The sequence below is a fragment of the Agelaius tricolor genome, unplaced genomic scaffold (genome assembly GCF_023055355.1).
Source record: "Agelaius tricolor isolate 1412-34295 unplaced genomic scaffold, bAgeTri1.0.p SCAF_6, whole genome shotgun sequence".
In the NCBI taxonomy this organism is placed as follows: domain Eukaryota; kingdom Metazoa; phylum Chordata; class Aves; order Passeriformes; family Icteridae; genus Agelaius; species Agelaius tricolor.
Window position 1 is genome coordinate 47,635,663 of NW_027269266.1, and position 27,947 is coordinate 47,663,609.

A 27,947-nucleotide genomic window follows, 5' to 3' on the forward strand; every position below is an offset into this window, starting at 1 on the left:
CTCAGAAAATCCTTAATTTTTTTTTTTATTTCCTCTTTAGTTAATGGTCACAGCTGAAGGTCATAACTGATTAAAGCCATAACTTTTTTCATCTTTGTGATTAGATTCTCTGAGGTTTCAGTTAAAAAAGAAAATAGTAAAAATCTATGTAGGTGTTTTGGTTTTTTGGGGCTTTTTTTTGGTCCTGGCTAGCTAGTGCTGGAGTTTATTAGTAGTGGGAATTCATTTTACCTGAAATGATCCATGCCTGAGTGGTAAGTTGTGATTTAAAATACCTTCTGCTTGCTGTCCATGGGCATTTCAGTGTATGACACCTAGAAATGCAGTGCTTTTAACTCAGAGCAGAGAAATCCTGGCCTTCTTTGCTTTCAGCTTGATTCTAATTAATTCTAGTTATGTAAAAAGCCTAGCTTAGAGCTTAAAAATTTCAGAAGATGCCATGAATATTTGTTCTCAATCTTCTACTTTTCTTTCAGGTTTAATACACCTCTTGAAACTCTTTGGCCGTTGAGACTGTTCTCATGTTCCTGAGACTGACACCTTGATAGGCACTTGGATAGATCATATAAAAAAAGCTTTTGTTTCTTCCTCTCTGCTACTGATGATGAACAGTATTTGTCATTAATCCCACTAATGCTTTTTTTAATTAGCTCCTGGAGAGACCCCAAGAAGCACATTAGTGTCTGAAATTGCTGTTGATTAAACTGGCCAGGACTTTATGTTGAGGAGGGGAGCACTGAGGCCCTCTCTGAGAGCCTGCTTATGATTCTTTGCTTAGAAGTAGCCCCTTGAGCACATGGATCTGTCAGGCTGGCCCTGTGGCTGGCTCTGTGGGATCCTTTTCTCTCCTGTGCATCCTGCCCAGAACAGAGACTGCCCTAATTGCAGGGGCAGCTCTTTCCCTCCCTCCTTTTTAATGACAGCTGTTCACTGCTGCTGCCTGAGCTGGCAAGGTTTCTCAGGAAACAAGGAAGATATTGCTGCCTAGGTTTAATCTCTTTCTGTCCTCAAAGACATTTCTTTTTAGTAACAGAATTTTTGCCAACATTGATAACATTTCCTCAATAAAGATTCCTTTTTGCTTAATGCTTTTTTCTAAGCCTGTAGTAATGGACTATCTAAATACCTATCATAGAAATAGGTAGACCTGAGACTTAAAATGACCACAGGTGTAAAAAGAGCAGCAGCTGTAAGTGGTCAGAGGAGAAGAAAAAGCAACAATACAAACTGAAAAGCTCCAGAAGGAACTCTTATGAAAGTTTAACAGAGGGAAATTGTTTGTGCTACCTATGGCATTCTTTGCTGCAGGGGTCATATAGTTAAACTGCTCAGGTTTTTAAAAATACATTGTTGTTCTAGGCAATTTCTGCAATTTACTTGTCTTATTTTCAATCCTAGTAGAGGAAATAAATATTTAATCTCTCAGGCTGCTCTCTGACTCTGAAGGCTGGTTTTGGCCTTTACTCATGCATCTACTGTCCCAACTAGTGATGATAAAATTATTTGATGAATTTGGATAAAGGAAAATTTATTCTGATTTACTGAGATAAGAGAAGGAAGGCAATGGAAAAAGAAATTGATGGTATAATAAGCTCTGGTATGGATATAATAGAAAGGAAAAAGGCATAAATAGCAGCTCAGATGTAAATGCACAAGCATTGTCAGCCAGTTAAAGGGGATGATTGTCCTGCTCTGCTCTACCCTGGAGTGGCCTCACCTCAAGTGCTGAGGGCAGTTTGGGGCACCAGAACATAAAAAAGACATTAAATCATTAGAGAGTGTCCAAAGGAGGCCAACAAGGATGGTGAAGAGTCTGGAGGGGAAGCTGTGTGAGGAGTCACTGAGGTCACTTGGTCTGTTCAGCCTGGAGGAGACTGAGGAGACACCACATGGCAGTCTGCAACTGAAGAGGAGGGGAGGGCACTGGTCTCTGCTTTGTGCTGAACAGCAACAGGACCTGAGGGAATGGCCTGAAATTGAGCTAGGAGCAGTTAAATTTGGATATCATTAAAAGGTTCTTTGCCCAGAGGAACACGCTCTCCAGGGAAGTGGTCACAGCACCAAGCGTGACAGAGCTTGGTGCTGTGACCACCACAGAGTGTTTGGACAATGAACTGAGGCTCATGGTGCAACTCTTGGGGTGTCCTGTGCAGGGCCAGGAGTCAGACTCAATGATCCTGATGGATCCCTTCCAACTCAGAGTATTCTGTGACTATGAAATATCTGGTCAGTTTGAGGTAGATCTGGTAGAATTTATGTCTGCTGTGGAATATTTTGCTAACACTTTTAGGTTTTGTTCAGTAATCAAAACCTGTAAAATTGTGATGTAGAAATCTTAGCAGGAAATCCTTGGGAGAATGAGATTTCTGCAATGTAGAAATCTTAACAGGAAAACCTCAGGAGTGGCTGGAAGTGGTAAGAAACTTTGACAACATGCTAAAATGTGGCGAAAAGGCAAGTTGAATGAAATAGTGCTTCACAAAAAATAAACAACAGCTGCAAAAGGAATCAGTCTCCTAAATTTACTGTAGTTTTTTTCTGCATATCAGCAGAAATAAATAATAGAAAGATGTCTTATGTTATTAGGTTTTCTAAAATCCATTTGAAATAATTTAAGAATCTAGGCAACAGAAGATAAAAGATGGATAAGGTTAATATAAAGCAGTAGGATTGTTCAGTCCAGACTGCATGTGACAAATTATACACCTCATTGAGTAATTTGTTAGGAGGCTGCCATATTGAATACAGTCTTCATGTATGGTCCTACTTCTTCTTTGTCACCCTTCTTTTAATTCTGACATCTGTTTCAGATTGTTGAGTTTGCAGGCTCATGCCAGGAAAAACCAAATGCATTTATTTGCATTGCAGTATAATGAGAGACACTAATTCAGTAATGCTGGTGAGAAAGCTTGTACATCTTAAAGGAAAAGTAGCAGCCAAAATGATGTTCTGTTTTGAAACTTGATCAATAGGAAACCCAACTTCCAATGATTTCCTGTTGGAGCTTATTCTGACAGAGAAGATGAACAGCCACACTGGAAACCAGCTGGTGGTTGCCAGCATTCAACAGCGTAATTTCTTTTGTCTTGTGCAAATAGAATGTATCATGCCTTTTAAGGGGTCTTACAGAAACTTGAGCTTTTAGGGGGAAAAAAGCCAAGCCTGCAGCCATTGGGGCCCTTTAAAAGCTCCCACAGCGTGTTGTCCCTCTGTCAGAGCTCCAGGAGTGGCAAAGGCTGCTGTGTTCAGTAGCTGCACACACTGAAATCTGGGGGCTGTGTCATGGCTTAGTTTAACTCAGTGACCTCATCTCTGTTCAGCAGCTTCTCCTAGCTGTTCTCTGTGCTTGTCGTGGTGATTTGAGCAGAGCCCTGGTATCTGCAGCTCCATCAAATGACTCAGAGTGCTAATTAGTCACAAAGGAGCCGTGTTCCCGCAGAACTGGCACTGGCTGTGTTTGTTTCCTTCTCTGTAAAGCCAGAATTGCCTTCAGCTGCCCAGCAGTCAGGTCAGTGTAGAGACATCACTAGTACTGTAAGGAATGGGGACAGGGTCAGTTCAGAAGTGCTGGAAATGGACACAGAAAGTACTGTTGGCAAGGAAAATGTAATCAGTGATGTGTAATATGAGTGATTGGAAGTTCATGGGAGTGGTCAGCTGTGTACTCCCAAAAATAACTTCTTAAGGTCTCGACTTTTTTCTCTGTTCACAAAATGGGAAAAAACCCCAAAACCAAACCCAACCACCAAACAAAACAGAAACACTCCTTAAAAGCCCAAACCATAAAGACAAAGTCTCACACTATCAAAACAATGACAATCCAACCCAAACAAAAAACCCCCAAACTTTTCTTTTCAAACTGTAAAACAAAAGTAGCTGTACTAATTTCTTCAGAGGAGGAAGGGTAGAGAAGATAGATGAAAAGCACAAAACCTTGGTAATGGTGGCTGAAGATGTCAGTGGACTATCCAGAACCAGTAGAATTAAATACTCAGATTAGGACACTAAGAAAGCCTTCAGGTATCGCGGGGGGGGAAATTCCAACTTCAGCAGTGTATTTGTCAGAAATAATCGTGGCTGCTGTTTTGATGTAGGAACAGGGGACTCTGGGAACCTCCTCAGAATGTATGACTCTCTTCCCTTTATTTTGCTGGCAAATCTATTGTTTGCTTATTACTATAATATTATTAAGTACTGGTAAAATGACTTCAGATCTGCCTTTCAAACAATAGCCAAATACAGTTATTTGTTTAGTGAGTAGAAATTCTTTAGCAGTCTGTTGAGGTCAGGCAGTAACTGCAAAATATTCTCAGGTGTTCAGTGATGTACCAAATATAGCAAAAAGTTATTTAGCTGTGAAGATTTTTTTTTTTACATGGAGTACCTTACATCACTGTCCTGTGAGGGATGACATCTCCACCAATTCCACCAACTCCATCAGTTGTGCTTCCTGAAGGAAAGCAGCACACTCGGTATCATCACCCCTCATTTAGAAGAAGTGGTACTGAAAGCACTGGGGGGAAGAATCTCACAAAGGGTTGGTCACAGATGGAGGATTGGGAACCAGTACAGCAGCGTGTCTTGCACAGCATGGAGCTGGCTATGTGTTCATTGGGATATCTTTCCTAATGTCATAGCATTAATTTATCTGATTTATCTAATTATAAACTTCTGTCTGGAAAAGCAAACAAAAAGAATTGGCAAGTCCCTTGATTTTGATTTTTACTTATTTTTAGGGTGTGAAATCATCAGCTGTCGTGCAATTTTCCTTAAATATTGTTTGAGGATGCTTGTTTTAACAGAGCAATTTTTAACTGCTTGTACTGAAGTAAGGCTGGGTTTCCTGAAGATACACTGTGTGAATAAAAGGATTTAGAACTTTTGATTTTCTTAAAATAAGCAGCAAAGTCACTGATTTTAAAATAGTTGTATACTTCTATTCCAATTGTTTGCCACTCACCATGCCTAGCGTTATTTTTTAGAAAAGCCAGACATTCTGAAGCTAACTGGAACACTTTTGAAGATGAAATGCAAGTCATTCACACAGTTTTGAACATGGGAGTCTTGGTTTCTTTTTAACCTGTTGAAAGTTACTATTTTCTTCCATTTCAGTCTTATGCATTTGTTGTTAGTCTTATAAAATACTGAGAAATGCACTTGAGGCTTTAAAATATTGTGGCCTACTTAAACTCATCTTTTATTTTTGAATGACATGTATATTTCATCTGTTTCAAAAAAATACCTTTAAGCATTAGAAAATCTTCATTGGGTGTTTAATATTTTTTTATTTTCTCTTTTTTTCCCTGTCTTTCTGTAGTTCTCCTGGCTTTGATAGATCGTATGGGAGATGCCAAAGACCAAGTTCGAGAGCAAGCACAGAATCTTATATTGAAACTGATGAGTGAAGCAGCACCACCCATGGTATGATTGCTTAATGCAGATTCAGATGGAAGCCTCCAGTGAGCTTATGACTTTTGTATGAACTCTGAACATGTCACAATGTTATTGCCACTGTTAATGGTGTAAATGTTAAAGATACTCTTAATGGATTGACACTGATGTATTGTTCAGCTAAAGATAAAAATCTTGGCATGATGTGATTCTGCATATTTTGCACATCATAGCTTAATTCTGAGTAGATGTTTTTATGGCATGTGACAGGGCTTTGTTAATTAAAGGATTTTCTGGGTTTGGACAGTGGGAATAAACAAGTTTAAATAGCTCCAAATTTATTTAAAATTAGATTTGTACTTGAACATGAAGGACTAGTCCTACAGTTAAGGTGCACATTTTCTAATTTAAGAGAACCTGGCCTTCTAGCTGTATGACAATGATGCTCTGTGAATCATGGATAAACTGAGGTGGGGATAAGTTGCCCTTTGGCTTGTCATTTTTGGTTGTAAGGAGGGTTGCTTAACTCAACCTTCAGTTCTAAGCATTATGTGGCTTCTGAGTGCTTAATCTTCTATCTTGACTCTGCAAGTCTGAAAAATGGAGGATTGTTTAACAAGATTATATTCTTGAATAGTGATGTGAGACCCTGGATGTGAATAAGAACTTACTATTTGAGTTTTTAATTCCTGAGGAAGCTCTGAGTTCTAATTCTAGTGGTCAATAGGGAAAAAAAAGGGTTTTTGTATGTGCTAATTCCTGGCTTTGTCTATTCAAAGATTCAAGTTTGAATGTTTGTATGCAGTGAATAAGATGTTGTGGACTTCATCTGGAGTGAGAAAATTATTGTCAGTTGCTTTGTTTGTCGGTTAAAACGTGTAGCATGCTAGGCTATTACAGAACATGTTTATCTCCCTTTGGCTACAGGTCTGGTTGGGATTTAGGCATTAGGGTCTAGTAATATCATCCACAAAGGCCTTCCTTTATCTATTCACAAGCTGCAGTGTCAGTCATATTTATTGACCAAAAGACCTGGCAGTATTTTTTTGTGTCAAAGTGCCAGCAGTTCATAAATGACATGTTACTGTGCCCAAAATGCTCCCAAATACCTGGCATACAGACCAGCACCTCCACAGCAAGAGCATTTGGACAAGTGCACAGCAGAGCACCTTGGAGATACCTTCAGTTGCTGATAAAGAAATTGATGGTAGTTGCTTTGTGCTAAACCCTTGTCAGGAAAGTTGTACATTGTTGTTCAGTCTTTGTGCAGAGTTGTTAGGCTGTACATAGAGGTGATGGAAGGAAGTTTCCATCCCCTGTGAAGATGATGCTGTGTCAGAATGCATATGAGGTTTGTAGGGTCCAAGGAAGAGCATGTGTGTTTAAGACAAGGTCTGGCTCTCCTGGTAGCTCCCCCAGGGTGGGAGAAGCCTCACTGTGGTTGTCTGCTCTCAGGAGAGCTTATGGGTCATTACAACTTTGGATGAAGAGCATCAATCATCCTTGCAGCAGGGACCAAAACAGCAGAGTCTTTCCTGTGCTTCCAACACTGAAATACAGAGCTTTAGGCTCTCTGCTGTAGTGAAGTATCCCTTTAGAAGAGCTGAATGGAATAATTGTTTGAAGATAAGTCCTGTAAATATCTTTCTAGTCAACTTGCCTCTTCTAGAATGTTGTTGAATAATATTTAATTTGTCCTGCCGTTAAATCCCTTTACTTGTTTTAGATGTTTGGGGTTTTTTTATTTAGTTTATGAGCAAGAACTAGATGTAGCTGTTTATGGGCAGGAAGGCATAAAAATATAGGTGGTATAAATGTGCATGAAAGGGGCAAAGAGAGGTTTACATCAACTCTTGCTAGGAACTTGCAAGAGTTAAAATTTCTAAGCAGCCATTTGAATTTCTGTGCTGAAAAAAATTTAGTTCTTAAGGAATAATTCAGTGAAAGACAAAATTTCTCTTTTGTCTGCTTTATTTCAGTAGTCTGAAGTTCCCTCTCTACCTGTATTTTTATACATCCAGCAATGAGATTTCCTTTTTCCCACGTTTGTCCATGACAGTGGGTTAATTGGAAGGATGTTTTCTTCCATAAAATCCTGTTCTTTGTTTTTAAGCTATGCAGTTTTGGCAAGCCATATCCTGCTCATCTAAGGTTTGTTTTCTCTAAATGCAATGAAGTATAAAACAAACAAACAAAAAACCCAGATGGGACAAAATTATCAAGCAGGGCACTAATTGGAAAATTTTATGTCTGCTCTGAAGCGTGCTACCTCATTAATAAAGAGGGTGCATATTCCCTGCTCTTATGCTCTGTTTCTCTTGATCAACAGCTGTTTGGGAAGGCTTTATTATTTTTTTTTTTCCAGAAAGCCGATTGCAATAATTAGTATGTAATACATTTTAGCAGCTTTGTGTGGCGTCATTATAGGTTGCAGTTGCAGCACTCCGGGGTGCAGTTGGCGGGAGGGAGGTGCCTGGGCTGCAAAGTGTGCAGCTCCTGGCAGTGTGCAGCCATCCATCGCTAGGCAACGCTGCCCGGATGCTGGCCGGGCTGCAATGGCAGCGCTGCAGCTGGGGCGAGCTGCAGGCTGAGCCCGTGCATCTGCTCCCAGGGAGAATCCCCCAGCTCCTCTGCTCCACCTTTGTGCTTCCAACACCCTGATACACGGCTAGAGCACGGCAAGGAGATGGAAAGGTGAGGGGATAAAGGCAGCAGGCAGAGAGCCAGGGCGGGCAGAGGAAAACGAGTGCGCAAGGAGGTGAGCGAGGGTTCAGCGAGCCCAGGGATCGTACCACAGGAAGCGGCAGCAGCACGGAGAGGAGAACCGAAAGCAGAGCAAAAATGGAAGTGCAGGAATTAGAACGAGAGGGCAAGAAAATAATCAAAAAATGAAGAAATAGATCTAAAGCAAAAGTAAGGGAGAAGTGGGACAGCAGGAGGAGGGATAAGGACAACCTAAAATGGATGTGAGGAAATTTTGGCAGGGAAACAGAATATGAAGCAAAAAGAATATAGTAACTTCTGCTTGAGTCAGTAGTTTGTAATGTTAATGTTTGTTTTGTGTGCATTAACTGTAACAATTCTGTATGTTTTAAGAGCTGTTTGTTAAACAAGGAAAATACTCAGCTAGATTGCTGAAGGACTTTTTTTTAGGAATTGGTTTCGGTGTAGAATTAATCTGTGTTGTGTTCCATATTGTGCATTTCATAAGTTAATTTTATCACTTTTCCAGTTGACCTGCCTGTTATTTTTTTTTGCAACTATTATGAATGTAATTATATGGAATAGAATTATGTTGTATTGTGCTCCTGGTAATTAAAGACCATTATTTCTGCTTTTATAGTACATTTGGGAACGCCTTGCTGTTGGTTTTAAACACAAGAATTACCGATCCCGAGAAGGAGTGTGTTTGTGTCTTGTTGCTACCTTAAACATGTAAGCTTTTTGTTTCTATGGAGATGTAACGGTTCTATCCTTCTGAATATCATTTTTCTCTGAAAGTAATCCTTTAGGGAGTCTGCTTCAATTAAATTAATATATGGGAAAAATCAAACAAGTAGTGGGCTGTCTGAAAGAAAGACTAAAGCTACAGAAATTTTACCTTATTTAAACGTAGATAAAGAACTAGTAAGAGAGGGGCAGAGCTTGATTGATGTCAGTTTGTATTCTATGAAATCTAAGCCAAAAGTTCACTTCTGCAAAAATAATTTTCTGTTTTTTTCTTAAAAAACACTCCTCTTTTTTTTTTTTTTTAGTTACGGTGCGCAGCCATTAATCCTCAGCAAGTTGGTACCACATCTGTGTATAGCATTTGGTGACTCCAACAGTCAGGTAAGGATTTCAGTACTTACTGGGCCTTGAACAACTATACTTTGACAGAGCAGTGAAAGCAAAATAAATATAAGTATTGAAAGAAAAGCCGATAAGAGTCCTTGTGTGCAGCAGATCATTATTTTCTACCATGAGAAAAAGCAAGCCCAATTTCTTCTTAATCAGTCCATTCACTGGAAGATCCAAGTAGAGTTGCAAAGGCAGCAATATCACGATATACTGGTCCCTTTAGTTTTGTCTTCAGAAGTTGAAACTAGTAATTGCTGAAAGTAATTGTTTCTTACAGAGCATGCTGAAAGGAAATAAATAAAAAAGTAAGCTATTGACACAAAAAATTACCTCCAGAAGCAGCCCTTATATGAAACCTGCGCTAGTTTGCTGAATTTGCTGAAGTTAACATTATGTATAATTATTTTCCGATTGGAACCCAAATGGTATTTAAGAACAAGGACTGTCATTAAAATCATTAAAGTAAGCAAAAACATCTGCAGTGAAAATCAGGAAGTAGTTCATAATGGTGACGTCTGAACTTCAGAAAATCTTCCGGTGGAAACAGTTAAAATATCTTGATTTATCTGAAGTTGTGTTTGAGGGAAAAGACTATGAATATAATAAGAGAGAAGATAACATTGGTAGGAGATGGACTTTTAAACAGGATTGGTCTTTATACTTAATTTCTGAATGCAGCAAAGTTCTTATCTCCCCTGTGCTGCGTAGCACTGTTCTGTTCTAGAGGAATTCTGTTGAGAATTTGTCCTGTTTGCTGATCGTTAGTAAAGATGTAGTTCACATCTTGCTAGAGCAATTGTATGTTTAGTTTGAACTGCTGCAAAGAACAATACTAAATTAATTCCAGACATTCTTTATAGTGAAAAATGGCATTTACTAAAATGCATTTTTGGCAGTTTTTATTGTGATGACCATGGTTTAAAATTTTTGAAGAGGCACTCTATCTCCTTTCTTTCCCCTGTTCTTTCCCCTTCCACTCTCCTGCCCTATTCCCTTTCTTGTGCTGATGTCATGCCACCTGATTCCAGTTGAAATAAATAAAGAAAATGCTGATCACTTTGGTCCACTCTTGTGGGCAGTCTTAGTCTTCCAGAAGGACCTTGCTGTGTGTCAAAACAGATGAAAGCAAGATGAAATGTCAAGACTGAGTGCAGGAGCTAACTTTTGAAAGTATTGCCTGCTGTGAGCGAGTCCTAGATAAAGCACATTTTTTCCACAAATGCTATTCTTATGTCAGATCCAGAAATTCCCTCTAAAGCTGTTATTTCTAGGATTTTTTACCATCTGGACATGCTCTCTAACTTGGAACAAATACCATCTTCATATAACAGTTGTATTTCCTTTCCTTTTCACCCTCACTGTTTCAACTGAATTGGCATACAGGGCCATAGAAACTCTAAGATGAGTGGCCTGTCAGCAAATGTTGTTTTGGTTTCTATAACCCTGAAATTAACAATTTAAACTGTTCACAGGTGAGAGATGCTGCCATACTAGCCATTGTAGAGGTTTATAGACATGTGGGAGAGAAAGTACGAATAGATCTTACAAAAAGAGGAATTCCTCCTGGAAGGTGAGCTAGCTGTTCTGATTTTGTAATTCTGAGCCATTTATGTTTTACTGTTTTTTATCTGAACTTTAAACTCACTAAAAACTGTGGTTTAAAATTGCTGTAGTTTTTATTCTATATTCTAGTTAGTTTTGCCTTTCAGTATGATGTTACTAGAGTTCCTGATTGTGTTGTGTTGATTAGTTTATATGAACGAAAATTTGTTTTTATTATTATTAGTATTATATTAGTTTATATGAAACAAAACATTGTTTTGTTTCTACCTTTGATTAATTAAGAAAGCTAGACAGAGCTTGAAATTGCACTTCGTAAGAAAGACTGTTTATTCCATAAAGTCTTTAAAATTCATTGTTAAGACATTTTATACTTCCTAAAATGTGTTAACCCCTTAGATATTAGCATACCACTTTACCATCACCTCCATCTCACTTCTTTTTGATAAAGCTGAATATGTCTACTACTTGGTTTCAGAGAGAGTATCAGATGAGTGCCTTATCAGACCCATCTAAGAAACTAAACTAAGAGCTAAAACTTAACTCTCCTAAGAGAAGGTTCTTAGGAGACTTCAGAGCACTTTCCAATACCTAAATAGGGTGTAAGGAGAGCTGGAGAGGGACTTGTTACAATGATGTGATAGGACCAGCGTCAAGGGCTTTAAACTGGAAGAGGATAGGTTTAGGTTTGATATTAGTAATTAGGAATTCTTTTCTGTGAGGATGGTGAGACACTGAAACTGGCTGCCCAGAGAAGCTGTGACTGCCCTGTCCCTGGCAGTGTTCAAGGTGAGGTTGGATGGGGCTTTGAGTAGCCTTGTCTAATGAAAGGTTATCCCAGCCCATGACAGAGGGGTTGGAACTGGATGATCCAAAACCATTCTACAGTTCTATGAAAGAAGAAGTGCCATGGAAGAAGGATGTTGAATTTATTGTTTCTTATTCCATGTAGAGTTCAGCCTGTTGAGAGACAAGTTTACCCTCCCTATGAGAATGAGAAGTTGCACACATTCTCTTCTATTTAATGATAGTCTTGTTTTTAGACTAGTAATGGATTATATGATTACCACAGAAGTTAGGCCATATTATTACTAAAATTCAAAAAATTAAGTTTCCTAGCAAATCAGTGGAACATATCCAAGAAGATCTTTCTTGCTTTCTTGCATTAAGATCGGGCCTTGGACATCTTTTGGAACAGAGAATTAAAGAGTGCAGGTATCACAACCTTTTTGCAATGAACGTTGGGTCTGACTGTAAGTTTAAGTTCCTCACCATTTACAATTCCATGTGATACAAGCCGAGTACATCTTGGGATCCAAATAGGATTAAACACCATAGGTGCTTTGTATCCTTAGGACAATCAACAGCTTCTAATTTAGTTGCAGTAGGTGCCAAGTTGTTGTTTCTACTGTCTGAATCAGCTGAATACAAAATTCCCCCTGATCTGAAAGCAAGCATGGTTGTATAATTTGCATTTACATAAAGAAGCAAGACTCTACTTGGTGCATGTTAAATGGGTTGTTGCCACTAAATCTCCAACCTGACAGTCAGGACTAGTGTTAAATAGTACACGAGCTGAGAGTGTCAGTGCTGTGTCCTCTGCAGTAGGTTTCAGGTTGGGATAAAGGGGGGAGTTATATTTTGCTTGAGTTAAACGTGAGACTGCTACTCTCACCATCCATCCCTGACAGAAAGCAGAGTTCCTGTAGTCCTGTCTTACTCCTTCACACAACTAAGAAGGCGTTTGACAAAGCTCAGGAAAGACAGATTAGCTCTGTGGTAGCTCAGACTGTTGTTCCTTCAGAGGCAGACCTCATTTAAGACATTTCTTCCCCTGTGCCTGTCAGAGGTTTTCCCTTTGCTTAGATACAGTAAAATTTTCAGGTGGTTATGCAGGAGCTATGATCTGCATACGGGAAAAAAACGCCTTTGATGTAGAGTATCATCATTATTTTGAGGGGAATCTGTGTTCATGTGTGTGTGTCTGGGTTGGTTTTAAGGGTTTTAAGTATTACAGATAATCTGTAATTCAGACACGGCTGCTTTCAGTTGTTGAGTTCAGCCTTAAAGAACTGCATTGCAGCTCCTTTGCTGTAAGTCAGTGCATTAAAAGATACATGTAAACATAAATATTAGCAGAAAAATCTATTACTTTAGTGTTTGGTGCACACATGAATCAATAGAATGTAGGCTTGTTTTGTTTGCATAACAAATTACACATTACAGAGCTGTGTGTTGCTGCTCGAATGCACTCCATCCTAGAGCACTGGAAAATAAGAGCTCCTGTCTGCTGAAAGGAAGGCAGGAAAGTTAATCAAGCATTGTTTTGAGAAATTGTTCAACTTCCTTAAATATGCAAATGGTATATACATGTTGTGTCTGTATAAAGCCAAATGCAGTCCGTACTTTAATAATAGTAGGCTTAAAAGGTTTTCTAATCTGCACCTGGTAGGGTTTGCCTTTGTGGAGAATCCTGGATTTTCTGCAGGGCTTTACTGGACCTGTCGGAATCTAAGTAATGAATAAAATATGGGATCTTACTTTTGTAGTTCAATTCGACTTATTTATTATTTATTTTTCTTCAGTGCATTTCTCTTCTTTACTGAGATTAATTGGTGAGTTTGTTTATAAATGAAATCAGTGAGTTCCTCTTTCTATTTGTTACTTTTTAACTTAGAAATCTCACATTATTATTATGATTTTTGCTTGAAGCACTTTCTTTTTCCAGAAAAATCAGTGTAAAGTCAGTGGCTGGAAATTTGGATGTTGTTTTCCCTTTTGTTATAATTGCTTCCAGAGAGGTTTGACAGTCTTTGGTGTCAGACCTGAAAGCAGTAGTGCTAATATATTTGTGAATACTGAAAATGGATGTTATATTTACTGCTCAGTGAGCCAAAAATACTGAAGAGGTTTTGTTCTCTATGGGCCAAACTGAATGTTTTACAGTATGGAATCTGTGTGGCTGATCTTCCCTGAATGGAAATAGTATATGTGGCTCTGGATAGCAGTTACTTAGTCTGAGTGTTAAAAGCTTTTATCATTGAGGAATTCGTCTGACAAATTTCCCCACTGTTGCTTGAGAAACAGAAATGCAAAAAACCAGTCATTTGTTTAGTTCCCATGTCTAGGGCCAAACTTCATTTCCTAAAATGCTGAAGCATATTGCAGTATGCGTTTCTGAATACCACATTTTCTACTTATCTGTCTAGTTCAAGTTGTAGATGAGGTCCATCTGTGTGTCCAGATGTGGACACACGTCTTCAAGATCTTTTTTTTTTTTTTCCCCTTGGAAGGGGGAAATATGGAAAAACAACTGCAGAGTTTCATATGGGCCATTTCCTGCTTTAGACTCAGTTTGGACATAAACAACAGACTAGTTCACTATCCGTTCTTCTTTATCCTTCTGCTGTTGATAGGGGAGTGGTGCTCTTTTGCCTCTTCACCAAAAGGTCCACACTGTTAGGTACCCCCTCTGCCCATCATATGAACAGTTGAACTACAGCAAGCATGGTCATGAAAAACAGCTTTTCAGTGTGAAATGTTGTGCACATTCTGTGGAAGCATCCATGTTTCCATGTGTGTGCACGTCAGCTCAAGCTGTGTCCTAGCAAGGGTACATGTGTATTCCTCCTGTTGCCCATCCTCACCGCAGTATGTTCATATTTTGATTGAGACCCGTTGCCTGCTGGAGGAGAGGGTTTGGCAGGTTGCCAGGAGCCCCCATTTAAAGTGCTAAAACTTCATGCATTCATTCATTCATTCACTGACAGCCCATCCAGGACTACCTGCTGTCCCAAATGTGGTTTTTGTCAATGGGAATTTTCTCATCTATATGAGAAGTTGAGGAAGACCTGTCTATGGCTATCTGGGAAAAGGAGATAGTATTTCTGTCCACCAGTGACATGTGGTGACTTCAGTGGTTGATTATGATTGCCACATCCAGAGTTGGGCTTGAAGATATGAGATGAAGGAGTAATAATGCTTCCTTTCTCAAAGAACCTTCCTTATTGCCAGTAAAACTGGTCTTCATCCAGCTCTGTAGAATTTCTTGGACTCCTCTTGGCAGGCTCTCGTTTGCCAGGAGCTGAACCTCCTGTAAACATTCTTAAATTGATGGTGGTTGCAATAATTTTAGAGACTCTAGCCCATACCGCCTTGCTGCTTGTCACCATGTGAAGAAATGAGAGAGGAAGGTAGTAAGAAGAGCAGGTTGGGAGGAGAGGGAGGGAGAAATTTGTTGTGAGAGACTTTGCAAAGTAGTAGTTACAGATCCTGTAAGCTCTTCTAAAGAGAGGGTTGGTTCTACAGTAGTGCTTTACCATGTTGACAGCTGTGTTATAATTGGCTCTTCTGTTGTTGTTGCAATTATGACAAATACTGCAGAGTGTGTCTCTGGTCATAACGACATGCTTTGAAAGTGTGAGGAGTGGCAGTACTGTGTGTTGTTCTCCAGCCTGCAACACTGACAATGTAGCATCCACTGCTGACAAACACATTTTTTAAAATTGTTTATAGTTAATACTTTATCAAATATTTTGCCTGCCCAGAGTGAGAGGCAACATGTATATTATTGTAACATATTTACAAGGAAGCATTTTGCTTTTAGCTTCTGTTTAAAATACTCAGGAAAGCATTTTTGAAAACAAAGTTCAAAAGAGCAGGAAATATTTTTTTTTCTTTTGAATTCTCTAAAATATTTGTGCCAAGTGGATAACATCAGCTTTACAGGATGTAAAAATCAAAGTGAAATTTTAAGGCAAATCTGTTAATCTCTCTAGTCATATTTAGTTTCTCTTGGGATGACAGTTTTAGGCTTTCAGATATACTGTTAAGTCTTCCTCATTAACTATGTGAACTGCTAATGCAGCGTTTGCTGTGAAAACCAGCACTGATGAGGGGAACTCACAACAATCTCTGATAAACACACACATGAGGCAAACACATTAACTTCTTGTTATGAAAGCAAGATGGCCTAATGCATTGTTATAGATATTGATTCTCGTGTGAACTCCTGGCTTGGTACGGTTGAAAGCACATAGCATGTTAATGGGATTTCATGTGTCATTAGTAAATTCCAGTACCCCAAAAACATTTCATTTCAAAAGGTTTTTTTTCAAGTCGAAGTGCAGAAAACCCCATTTCAGTATATACTGCCTTTGGTTTGCAAAACTGGTCTTTTCAAAATTTGAGGTTTAATAGTAAAGCAGTGACATTTGTGAATTGCTGCCGTTTCAGGCATTTTGCTGTGGCAGCACTGGTTGGAAATGCAATGGTGGTGCAAAAGAGAGGGGATAATAGGTTCCAGACACAAGCTGGTGAGTTTGCTAGGGAAAGATTAGGCAAACTACTACTGAGCTACATCTAGTTTTGAGATAAGTTGAGATGGTAGAATAACTGCTGGTTTGTGTTAGGGGTTATTGACTTAAATAAATAAAAATAATGCATTGTGAGAGTCCTAAATTGTTGGAAAGGTGCGGCGGAAGGCTCAAATTTTTTATGGTATTGTCTGTCTGCATTTCATTTTTTTATCACATTCTTCATTATTAGGTAAATGAGGTTTATTAGATAAATGAGGTCCCAGTGAGTGAAAGGGATATGCAAGTCTCAGAGAATGTAGACTAAGGGCACTGCCTCTCTGCATGGATCATTGCATAAAAGTGATGTGTGCATAATTAAATGCTGAAGTGAAATCTTTGTGTGTCCTTGACTTTTCTCCTTGTGAGAATTTTCATAACCAGGTGTAGTTCTTACCCATTTTTCTTGTTTTGTCATAAAACAGTTTGGATTGTGAATTGTAAAGACAGACTATCAGTGCAAATTTTGAATCAGGTAGTATAGTCTCTGGTTCTTCTGATGTAGCTGAACTGTACCTGTTTGGAGACCTGCAGACTGTCATGTGATTTTTAGTTCATAACTTTGTTCATTTAAAATCAGGATTCACTCCTGATAGTCCTGGAGCTAAAAATCCCTTGTGCATGTTACATATTACCATATTCCAAGTAGTCTAAAATTCAGAGAAGTCTTTGGAGAAATACAAGAAAATATTCTCAGTTGTTTGCAGCTGAACAGTGTCAGTACAAATCTGTTGTTAATGTGTGGGTCACATTTTTCTGGGAGATACTTCCACTGCTTTTATTGAGTTTTCTGCAGAAGTGATGAGAAAGGGCTGTTGAAGTGTTTTGCCAGCTTTCTTGATTGAACACCATTTTTGCCCTGTGGGACTAAATTGCAAATATAGGATTGTGGAGTTTTTTGGTTTGGTTTATTCTGAGTTTTGTTGGTCTGTTTGCTGTTACCATGTAGCAAAGCATTTGCAGTGTATTCTCTGTTCTGGCAGTTAAAATCAGTGGTGTGTGGGTTGGACTCATCTAAGTGTTTAGGGTATCTTAAGTTTAGAAGAAAGTCTTGTTGTTTGGCATTTTTTTCCCTGTGGAAGTGCTAACTAGCACAGAGCTCTTTTCATAACCAAACTGAGGAAATTTTGTGGAACAAAAACTTTGAAGAAAAGTATTAATAGTCATAGAACAAATTAAATAGCAGCTCTTTTTCTTCTAAGTGAACATTCCATAGTTCAAATTGTAACCTTTTATTATTGAGTATGAATAAATATATATGTAGACTATATATACCCAATATGTGCTATTACTGAACCTGAACTATAGGTTATTTTTAATCATGCTCATAACAATACTCAATTTTTGTTCTTTGCTAAGTTTGCTTTGTTTTCTATGCATTTCTGTGAAGATGCTCAGCTAAAGAGGAATCCTTTAGGAATTGTTTCTTCATATACTTAATCCCTTGTATATTTTGCATTGCTGCTTTATATATGCTAATAAACTAATTTCTGTTTTTACCAGTAGCCGGTGGGATTTCAGAGATGTAAAAATCCTTTGTTGTTTTTGTTCTTTATAGGTTGCAAACAATCTTTGCAAAATTTGATGAAATAAGAAACTCTGACAATATGATTTTAAGTAACGTCAGTGGTGAGTATGAAAGATCATATATTTATAATCAGCTTTTGATTAATGCAAGATAAGTTTTTAAATACTAGCATTATCAGTGTGAAATGGATGAATAGCAACATGTAAATGCTAAGAAAATGAGACACTTGGTGAAACAAGCTTGTACACTTTACTGGAACTATTTGCGGGATTGTGGTCAGAATACAATTGGAAAAGGTGTTGAAACTGCATGGAAACAAGCAGTGAATATTTAACGAGTTACAGATGTGCTCAGTAGAGGATAGAAGAATGCTGCAAAGTGTTCATGTATGGGAAAAAAGATCAGATGAACCTTTATCCTTAGTATGTTTCTAAGAGAAAAATGTACTTTAGTGATGGGTGTGTTTGATACTTTCTCTGTTAAAATGATGTATCATGATTATAATACAGGGAGTTTTAAATTAAAGAAATAGGAGACTGCAGCATTCAAAGACAACTTAATTGTTGAAGTTAAAACTTCATTGAGCTTGAGCTCCTTATTTTGGTGTATTTCAGGAAAAGACAACCAGTTATACAGAAAATCCCTGTTGCTTCTTACTGCTTTATTGCTACCGTATTTTTTAGTATGAAAATTTAATTTAAAACTGTAAATTATGAAAAAAGTGTTACATAACAGCAAAACAAAGGAGGTGCCTTGGTAGTGGCGTTAGCACAGTCAGTTTTGGAAGCCTCATTGTCTTCTGCAAGGAATCAATAGATCTTGTTTTATTAGGAAGTTTCCTCATATTGTCTTTGGAAGTAACTATGTTGACTATGGTCTGCTGTATCTAAAAAGTGTAATTGTTCAAGAGTAGAGATATTTTGAGGAATGTATATAATTCCTTAATGTACTCAAATTTACCTTTTTAATTTTAAATTTTCTCACCCTTTTCTTGTTAGTGTGAAAACAGAAGTGACTGTAGGTTCAAAGGAAAGTGGTTTTGTAACCTGTTCTTTGACATAGCAAAAGTTTTCATGCTGCATTTTGCTTTGAAATAAAGCATTGCTATTCTTGAACACTTAAAAATTGATTTGTAAAAATTTATATTTTTTTTTAAAACCCACAGCATTCTAATTTGGGTAAGAATGTTTACATAAAAATGTAAATGTTTATGTTCTGTTATATTGTAAACTTACTCATTATGAAAGGGTGAACCATTATCTTTTGCATATTAATACAGCTGCGTAGGTTTCATAGGTTTGAGAGATTCAGAGATGCATTTTACATGTGTATTTTTTCTGTCAGTAGTTCTCAGGAGAACAGAGAAAGTCACAAAGGGGAATATAAGCATTGAAATTATTTAAATACATAAAAATATATATACCATATTGCTGGAGTAGTTAACATAGCACTTCTGTCCTTTTTGTCTCCATTTAAGAGAGTTGAGAAAGTTTATTTTGAAGCTATTTTTATCTCATGTGCAAAACACAGATATTGATGCTGATCTATGACAGTATAAACTATGTATTTGTCTTGTGGGTAGCAATTTCTATGCAAAAGTTACTGTGATCCTGTTTTGGTACCATAAATGACAGAATCCCTCTTAATACTTTGGTTTCAGTGTTTTTGCTTGAACCTAGTTCATCTGTTGCTTCCATCTAGGCAGTTTTTCAATGTTATTGAAAGGTATTCTTCCACTGTTAGTGCTTTATCTTGGCTTTGTGCTTCATTATTCTCTGAAGGACAATTTGTATTTACTGCTTGCACGTGTAGATTTAAAGTTACTGTTGAATTCCTGTGGCCTTGGTTCCAACTTTTCTTTCAGGGGCTTTATCAAACATCTCTGGATAAAGGCCAAATTTTAGTGACTAAATACATCTGTTACAGTGTTGAGGATTTTTTTTTTTTTTTGTGCTTTGTATATTTTGTAGTAGGGTTTGGGATGGTAGGGGGTGAATAGGGTTGTCTTTCCCAAATGGGGGGAGGCAGAGGCAGGGTGGAAAACACTAAACCACTTCAACTGGCTTTAATATCATTAAACTTCATAATTTAATGGGCCTTCCTAACACCAAAGGACAGCAAATGGAATGGCTTTTTTGCCAGGTGGAGTTACTGTCCCAAGTAGGGTGACTGTACTGATGGAGGTCCTGTTCAGTGTGTGATGGATAGGGACAAAGTTGTTAATACAACCTCAGAAGATGTCATCTTCTTCATAGGCCTGAGTTGCACTGCTGTGGTAGTGAATATTTGGTGTGTTGACCTAGTTTCTGAGAATGCAGAGATGTGACTTAGGATTCTCTCATCAAATAATACTAACGTCAGTTGTTCAGTCTTTTTATCCAGCATGTACTTAGGAAGAAAAAAAGGAATAAAGAGTCAAAGCTTGCAGTTTGGAACAACCTGATTACAAAAACGTTTTCCATACTTTATTAATAGTCAAAACAAATATATATTTTTAAAAATACTGATCTAATACTTGAGAGTTTTAAAAGACATCATGTTGGTATGCTTAGGTATGTGGGAGAAGTACAGGTAGGACAGGAAAAAGTCTCCTTCCTGCCATCTTAGCACACTGGTAGATGTAATATCTTACTTTTTCAGTGTGCTGGAGGGGATCTAGTGAGAAGAGTCCCTTCAGTCTTATGTTGCCTCTTTCCTTTATTGAATCTGGTCTCTGATGGAATGGTAAAGAGCGGGGGAGAATGAGTTACTGTTAGGGACTGAGAGATCCTCTTCAAGGGTAGACAAGGTGGGTGGAAGGCACATTCAACCACTTATGGATGGAACAATTGGGGTGGGATGTAAAAAGGAGTTTCAAAAGCCAACACATGAGGAGGAGGTGCCATGTCTAACAAGGGAACTGGGTAGGAATCTTAGTGCTTTTGCTTGATGAGAGTGGCATACACCCTTAAATAATATCCCACTGCTAGCTTGCCTCTCCAGCTGACCATTGATTTTTTATTTTTTACTCTAAGATGTGTATAGTAAAATCAGAGATCATTTATTTAATATGAATTACATGAATGAATGAATGAATGAATGAGCTGCTAGGCAAACCTTGGGATTTATTTACATTCATAATGTTGCATATTAAAAGAATCATATCAGGATGTTTGCCTGTTAAGCAATATCTTACACGTGTTGCTAGTTTTGCCCTTTCACTGTACGAGAACTATATGTAGCCTTCCAAACTGGAGAAGATTCTTTAAAGGCCCCCCCCCACTTTTCAGCAAGTGAATGTTCATTTCTATGGAAACAGAACTGGCAGCCAATCTCAGCACTACAAAAGCCCTTGTTTCTGCTGCCTGAGATTTGTAAATACTGTTTTCTTTAAGAGAATTCAAGCAGACTCCTCTATTGGATAGTAGTGTCATTATTGAGACAGGGAATTAAAACAAAAGTAGGGAAACTATTAATACTGAGCTCCCTGCTGCACTCAGCAGAATGATTGGGCTGAAGATAAATCATACATCTCTGTTCAACCCATGCACTTTTTCCATTTTAATATTTAATGGCTCAAAGGACTGGCTTTACAAACACAAAATATGACAGGTAGGATGTGTGATGTTAGTATCATGGTGTAGGGGAGCTGTGTTATGAGTGATAAAGATACAGCTGAAATACGTGTTCACCTGGAAAAAAAAAGGGGCAAATAAAAATCCATAGCACTAGTGTGTATCTGTTTTTCCACATTACACTATTGTTTTTTATTTCCATTTGCTGTTTTCTATTTGGAAATATAGTTACTATGGAGACAGTGACGACATACTCTTAATAGAGCTCACCAGTGCAGCACAACATGAATATATATCGTTTGGGAATACTGGTGATAGCTGCTGTGATTATTTTATAGAGGTTTGGAGCTGCATGTATTCCTTTGGTGTGCTCATTGCAAGCGGTCAAAATGTAACCCACATCATTTTCCATTACAGCTGCTCTTTCCTGATGGCTTATCATTTTAAACAGGAAAATTTACTGACCAGTGAAGTGTACTGGTCAGTTCAAGCCCATGTGGAGGAAAAGGGCCTCATCAGGCCGATACTTCCACTGGTTTTTAAGGAATTTGACTGAGTTTTTTGGTTGTCACTACAGGGAACTGTGTCTGGCTCCTTGCAAATGCGTGGTTCTCATGCTCTGTGCAACAGCATATGCTGCAGTCTGCCTGAGTTTTAAACTTTTCTTTTGGCAAGACTAAGTAAATTGGTACTACTTACTTGCTACTCTTTTTTTTTGATCACTCTGTTGGATTGCACTGTCAACTCTCAGCATGTCACGCAAAAGGTACATTCAGGTACAAACTCTGATCAGCAGCTCAGGTCTGGGCAGGCTGTCACTGATGCTCCCCAGCGTGTGTTGCACACATGCTTTGGAAGGAGTTTCTCTTTCAAAGGTGCGGGGGGGTTCCAAAGAAGTCTTCCGAAAACTCAAAAAAGAGGCAGCAGCTTTCTTCGCGGAGCCCTTTCCTACTTCCTGTGTCTTTATTGCTTTGTTTCATTTCGTGTTACGTTACGTTTTGGTTGATCTCTGTTCCGCAGAGCGCTCGTTCTTTACCGAGGCTCCTTCTCCTCCTCTGGTTTCATGTTCCGTGGTGGTGGTGGGGGGGCAGAGCTTCCCCCGGGGCTGTGGGCTGTCCCCGGCGGCGGGGGGACGCGGCGGGCCGTGACGGCGGGGGCGGAGCGCCCGGGGGGCCGGGCCGGGGCCGGGCCGGCGCGGAGGCTGCCTCGCAAGGCGGGACTGCTATTTTGAAGCGAGGCGGCGGCTGCAGCGGCAGGGAGCCGGCAGGAATCCGGCCGGGACCCGCCGCGCCCGCCCTCCCGCGGCACCGGCGGGCATGATGGCTGTGGGGGACGGTGAGTGGGGAGCGCCGTGCCCTTGGGGAGCGGCGCGGGGCTGCGGGGGCTCTCGGCAGCCCGGGCGGGCCGGGGAGCTCGGTATGGCAGGTTGGGAGCGCGGGCTGACGGGCTCGGCTTCCGCCCGAGCCGGGCGCTGGGCGATGGATGCTACGTGCAGCAGCCGGAGGGTACCCGGGCACCGAGCGTGGCAGCTCCAGCCCTTCTTGGAATTTTAACCGTGCCTGGGTTTCTGGGATGGCCCGTGATCTCAATTATTTACTACTCTGGCCGATTCCGCTGTGCATTTTTATGTTGGCGTTGTGTTTACCCCTCTCGCCTCGGTGTTACTTGTGTTGGCCACCTCTGCAAGATAAGGCAGAATTTACTATACTGCTCTGTAAACAAGCGGATATTAACCTGCCCCGGTATGTGAAGAAATTGATACTTATTGGGCATAGCCATAAAAGAAGAGCCTTGCTGCTAAAGCTGAGGATGTATATTTAATAAAGACATGGGATGTTACTACGTTTCCTTCACTGCACAGTGTATTGTTACACAAACCAATGGAAAGTAGGTCAGTAAAGCAATACAGACTATATGGTTGTGTTTTCGTTAAAAACTAGACTTATGTTTTATCTTTATGGCTCCCCTTGGGTTTGCATGTCAGCCAGGTTCTCTGAGCTTAATACCTTGATGACTTTAAATATATGCATTATTATTTCTGGAGAGACTTGAGGCACATTCATTGGACTTGCAGCAAGTTTAGGGATGAGGTAGGATGGCTGTGCTTTCACAAGTGACAATGTATGCAGATTTGCATAAAGAAGATGGTTTATAAAGATCACAGATTAAGATTAAATCTTTTATCTGAATTTGCTGAAACAGTAGTTGTAAGAGTCCTGGGAAGGACTCTTTATTGAGGCAGCCTGAAATGTGTGCTTTTCACTTAGTTTTTTCAAATGTCAGAGACCAAAAGAGATAATGATTGTGACCAGAGCAGTGAAATTATGACTGGATTGTACAGTCTAAAAAAAAATATGGGCGGTTCTCTGATGTTTGTATTTTTGTCATATGCAAGGTGCAATGGAAGTCATGGTCTCTGTAGAACTGAATAAATACCAAGCTCACTCTTGCTGAGATTTTTTTTTTTCTTGGAAATGTTTTTCTTCATCTTTATTTCCTTCCTGTGAGGCAACAGTTCTCCATGGTGTAAACATGAATTGTGGTAACTTGCAGATTAAGAATACAAGTTGTAGCATGTTAAGAAATAGCCGTGTTCTCTAGGCAAAGCTGTAGGATTTTTGTCGTTCTGTAATGGTCGAGGTTTATAAAGTGAGGGTGGTTGTGGAGCTCTCTTCTGTATAATTTAATTCGTCATTAACAAAGGCACTAAGAACAAAGTACTGTTCAGGCAGTCAGCTGACATTCTGTGTAGGAGCTTTGAGCAATAATGCCAGATACAATTAACAGTGTGTAGGATGATTATGTAGCTGTTGGTCTCTCTTAAAACTACTGCTTACCACATTTACAAGGAATTCAGTCTTCTGATGTTGTGTTATGAAACTGCAAGGGAAAACAAAACCTTAGTTACTGTTAAGAAAACTTCTTAATATTTTTTTCTAAATTTAACGATGGTTTGGCTGCGTCTTTTGTTTTGCAAATATTCTGTATATCGTCCTAATATATGCAACATAGAAGAAAATGTTTTAAGGTTAGTGATTCTGCAGCCTTTGAGAAATGACTTTTCTCTGCAAAATGTCACTTTGTTGTGGCCAGTATGTATGTTTAACTTAATATTTGTGAGACTAGGCTGAAGGCATTGTGCAGATACTCCAGAGAGCAGATTTTTTTACTTGTTTTATTTGGTTTGCTCACTTAATCAGCCTGGATATATTACAGAATTGCAGAGTATGTTTGGAAATGCTATTTAGAAGTGGTAATGTCAATTTTGTCTTGAATGCAAAACATTGGCTTATGGGAACTTTCTGGATTTTTTTTCCCAGTTTTCTTGAGCACAAGCAGAAATGTAAATAAAACGTGATGCTTAGCAGTTGAATCTTAATCTGATTTCTCAAGTGAAGATTAAAGGGAAGAACCAGATTTTCTGTTTGCCCCCATGTTAACTGTCTCAAGCTCTCCAAGCTATTGTTGGAAGAATGTGGAGGGGGAAAAAAATTATCCTGTGCTTGTGGCCCAGCAAACAAATGGACCGTAACTTCTACTGTAGTGAGTGCATGCCAGTGGGAAAGCATGCGCTGCCTCAGCCTTAAAGGCATTTCACATCCTGGTGTGAGTGCAGGTCTGGGATTGCCCCGCAAGTTGTGGAGGCTGCTGAGGAAAGCCAGCCAGGAGCTGTTCCTCACTCTGGTTTCCTTGTTCCTTGGGGAGGATAATGCATCTCTGCCATTATCCCTTGGTAACCAGATTAGGCTGCTGAGGAGGTGGCGGACGGAATCACGGTGTGTGCATTGCGTTGTGTGCTCTCTCCAGGGTTTGTAGTTCAGCAGCTTCCACTGGTGTTTCCTCACCTTTTTGGCAGTCTGTGCTGTGTTACCCTGCGATTTCATAGGTGAGGGACTCCCTTGATCCCAGCTGAGCAAGGTAATTAGGATAAGGACAAAATTATCTCCCTAAAACTACAAATGGCCTTACAGGGAAGATCAGACATAGGTTTTCTTAAGATCTACTAAACATATTGCAGTACCAGACATAAGGTATTTGAGGGCTATCTAAAAGCATATAATCAGCTTTGTAAGAGGACATATTTGGTACACACATTTGTTGCACTAGTGTATACTAAGTATACTGTTTTGTGTCATATAATGAATAAGCACTTCTTTATTTATTAGTGTGTTTTTATGTAAATGGCATACAATGTAATGATGTTTCATGACTTTAAGCACTTGCCAGATTTTAGATGATAAAGCATATGTGACTGGTTTATAAATAGAAATTATCCTTCTATCTTACTGCATGTGCATATCAAATTTTGTGTTTTGTCTTCTTTCAAAATACTTGATTAATCTATGCATGGTCCTAAAGTATGAGAACAATTATCTTCCATTCCCTGATGTTCTTCTGAGGGAAGGCTGTCTTCCTAAGTCTTTAATCTGATTAACTAGTTTCTGTGAAGTGTGGGTGCTGTACAGCTTTAATATTTTACTTTTGACTCAAAAAGGGATTGGACATATTAAAGGCACGGAAGCTACAGTGATGTTTGAGACATTAGCATGATTTAAAATATATGTTATTTTAGTGCATGTGGATTTCTGAGGTGTATTTCTGATTTTTCTTAACCTCTGGTAGGAGACTTTTTAAACCAACAGTCCTGTGAATGCTGATAAATAAAGCAATTGGCCTAGAAATTGGCCAGGCTGTAACTGTGGTGCTTTGTACCATTCAGAGCTGTCCTCCTGGGTGTGGGAATATAAAGAGTAGCAGAAGTTTTTGTGAGGGATAGAAGTGTATCACTTATTCCCTTTTCTGTTCTTGTTTGGGCCTGTGTTTTCTTTACCATGCAGACCACACCTGCAGTGGTATGGTGTCCTTTTCCTGGACTATGGAAGGATTATGCAGTCCTTTTCCTGTAGTTGCTCCCCACCACTCCTCTTCCGTTATTAGCAGTTGGTGGGCACATGGTTTGGGACATGGCTGTGCCTGAGAAAGCAAGGACAGATACCATGAGCTGCAATGTGATTTCTGTTCGGAACCAGTGCAAAGCTTCTTTTCACAGCAAGGTCATATGCTACTCCCAGTGATTAACATAGATTCTGAGTTGTGTTTTGTCTGTAGAGTGCAAGTACTGTTGCTAACAGCAGTAAAAGAACAGTGGGAAAGTGTAGCAGCTGAGTGGGAGAGGGAGGGAATGTGTAAACAAGCCAAGGGCTGTATGAAAAGATGGAGAGAGAACGGATGAATACAGCAAGGTTCAAGAGTGGTGTGAATAGAAAAAACAATTGAAGGAAGAATTCAAGGTGAAACTCAGAGCATTTTTAATTTAAAAAACAGAGCTGCAAAATATGACAGACAGTTGTTTTCTCAAAACCAGCATAGCTTCTAGAATAATAAGAGCACCTGATTTTTTAATATATTCTAGGGTAATAACTACAAGTTTTGTCTTCCTGTTTCTAAATGACATTTTCAAAATGTCAAAGAATTTTGTGGGTAGTGGTGGTTGTTGTTGTTTTCATTAAACATGAAACATAAGTTCACTAAAAAGATTCCAGATATGTTTAATCTATCATCCAAAAGTGTTGGTTATCTGGAATGCTGGAGTCAGTTTTTATTAGCTTTTAAGAACAAGTTACATAATAAAAAAAAATTATTTTGGTGTTTTCCGTTATATCTGTATATTTTTGATTATTGTTTGGTGGTGTTTGGTGGGGGGTTGTTTATTTTAATTATTTTTTCAAGTACATTTTGGGGAAAAAAAACAAACCAAAAAAACCCATTAAAATTGTGAACAGCCGCAGGAGAAATTTAAGGCCTACTAAGGGTTTCCTTTCATAGATGTTGCACGAATCTTCCACTTGACTGATTGGATATTTGCCTTGCAGGGTTTATTTTCATCTTTGTTATCTATGAAATACCAGGAGTATTTCCTTACTGTTACATGTTATTTTTAATAAATACTGATGAGCAAGTAAGCTACGTTTGGATCATTTCAGTGTCTGAAATGCCTTCAGAGGTGAAGGGTCTCCTGTAGTATTGACCTGAATCAGAAATTCTATTCTGTGTATTGTATTTATAAAAGCATCTTAGTTTTAAAGACTTGTGGTTTGAATTTTGTCTGCTTTCTTTGCCCAGCTCGTTCATCAAAATGCACTTTCATAGCAACAGCTGGAAAGAGCAGTTGATAACTTGAAAAAATGCCTTTTGAAAACCAGCTGTGTATGTAGACGCTTACAAGAAGTAACTACAATTTAAAACTCACAGGAATTTCCCAGCTATATGGAGTGTAGACAACAAGATTTTCATGGTACCAGAATCTCTCTGGTACCTCTTCATGTGTGTTTAATTGATGTGAAAATTCTTCTGTTCAACTGAGAAACGCTTAAAAGCCCTCAAACTTATGGATAGTTGGAGCCTGAGGAAAGGTGAGAAGGACTGAAGTTGTAGAGCATAGCTCTTTAAGAGCCTGCAGAAAAACCTTACTTTCTTCAAATTAGATATTTTTGCTTTCATTAGATGTCAGGAGCTGCGTGGTGTTCCATGATTGCCTAAGCAATGATCATGAGTAGATTTCTATTTGACAAAAAATCCTTTTATCATTATGGATTGTTTTGTTTGTTGACCTGATAAAAGTCCTTTGGTCAATGAACTTACACAGTGTGATGTTGGCTATTGAACTTAAAGGTCAAACTTCCTACATTTCTGTGTAGGTTGTTTTTGTTTAAAATTTCT

General features: G+C 38.9%; 1 protein-coding gene across 25 annotated transcripts in view; it reads left to right on the top strand.

The window, feature by feature from the left end:
* The window catches only part of CLASP2 (cytoplasmic linker associated protein 2), a 145,970-nt gene that overhangs the window by 18,957 nt on the left and 99,066 nt on the right, over window positions 1–27,947 (top strand). For 22 of the 25 annotated variants that reach the window (XM_071429706.1, XM_071429705.1, XM_071429732.1 and 19 more), the window contains exons 3-7: window positions 5,318–5,421; window positions 8,735–8,826; window positions 9,147–9,222; window positions 10,704–10,801; window positions 17,704–17,774. In XM_071429706.1, the coding sequence (XP_071285807.1) occupies window positions 5,318–5,421; window positions 8,735–8,826; window positions 9,147–9,222; window positions 10,704–10,801; window positions 17,704–17,774 (441 nt within the window). Of the gene's footprint in view, window positions 1–5,317; window positions 5,422–7,905; window positions 8,086–8,105; window positions 8,150–8,734; window positions 8,827–9,146; window positions 9,223–10,703; window positions 10,802–17,703; window positions 17,775–22,382; window positions 22,563–27,947 lie in introns of those variants that run through there. The other 3 variants (XM_071429729.1, XM_071429721.1, XM_071429730.1) reach the window with 3 other exon arrangements.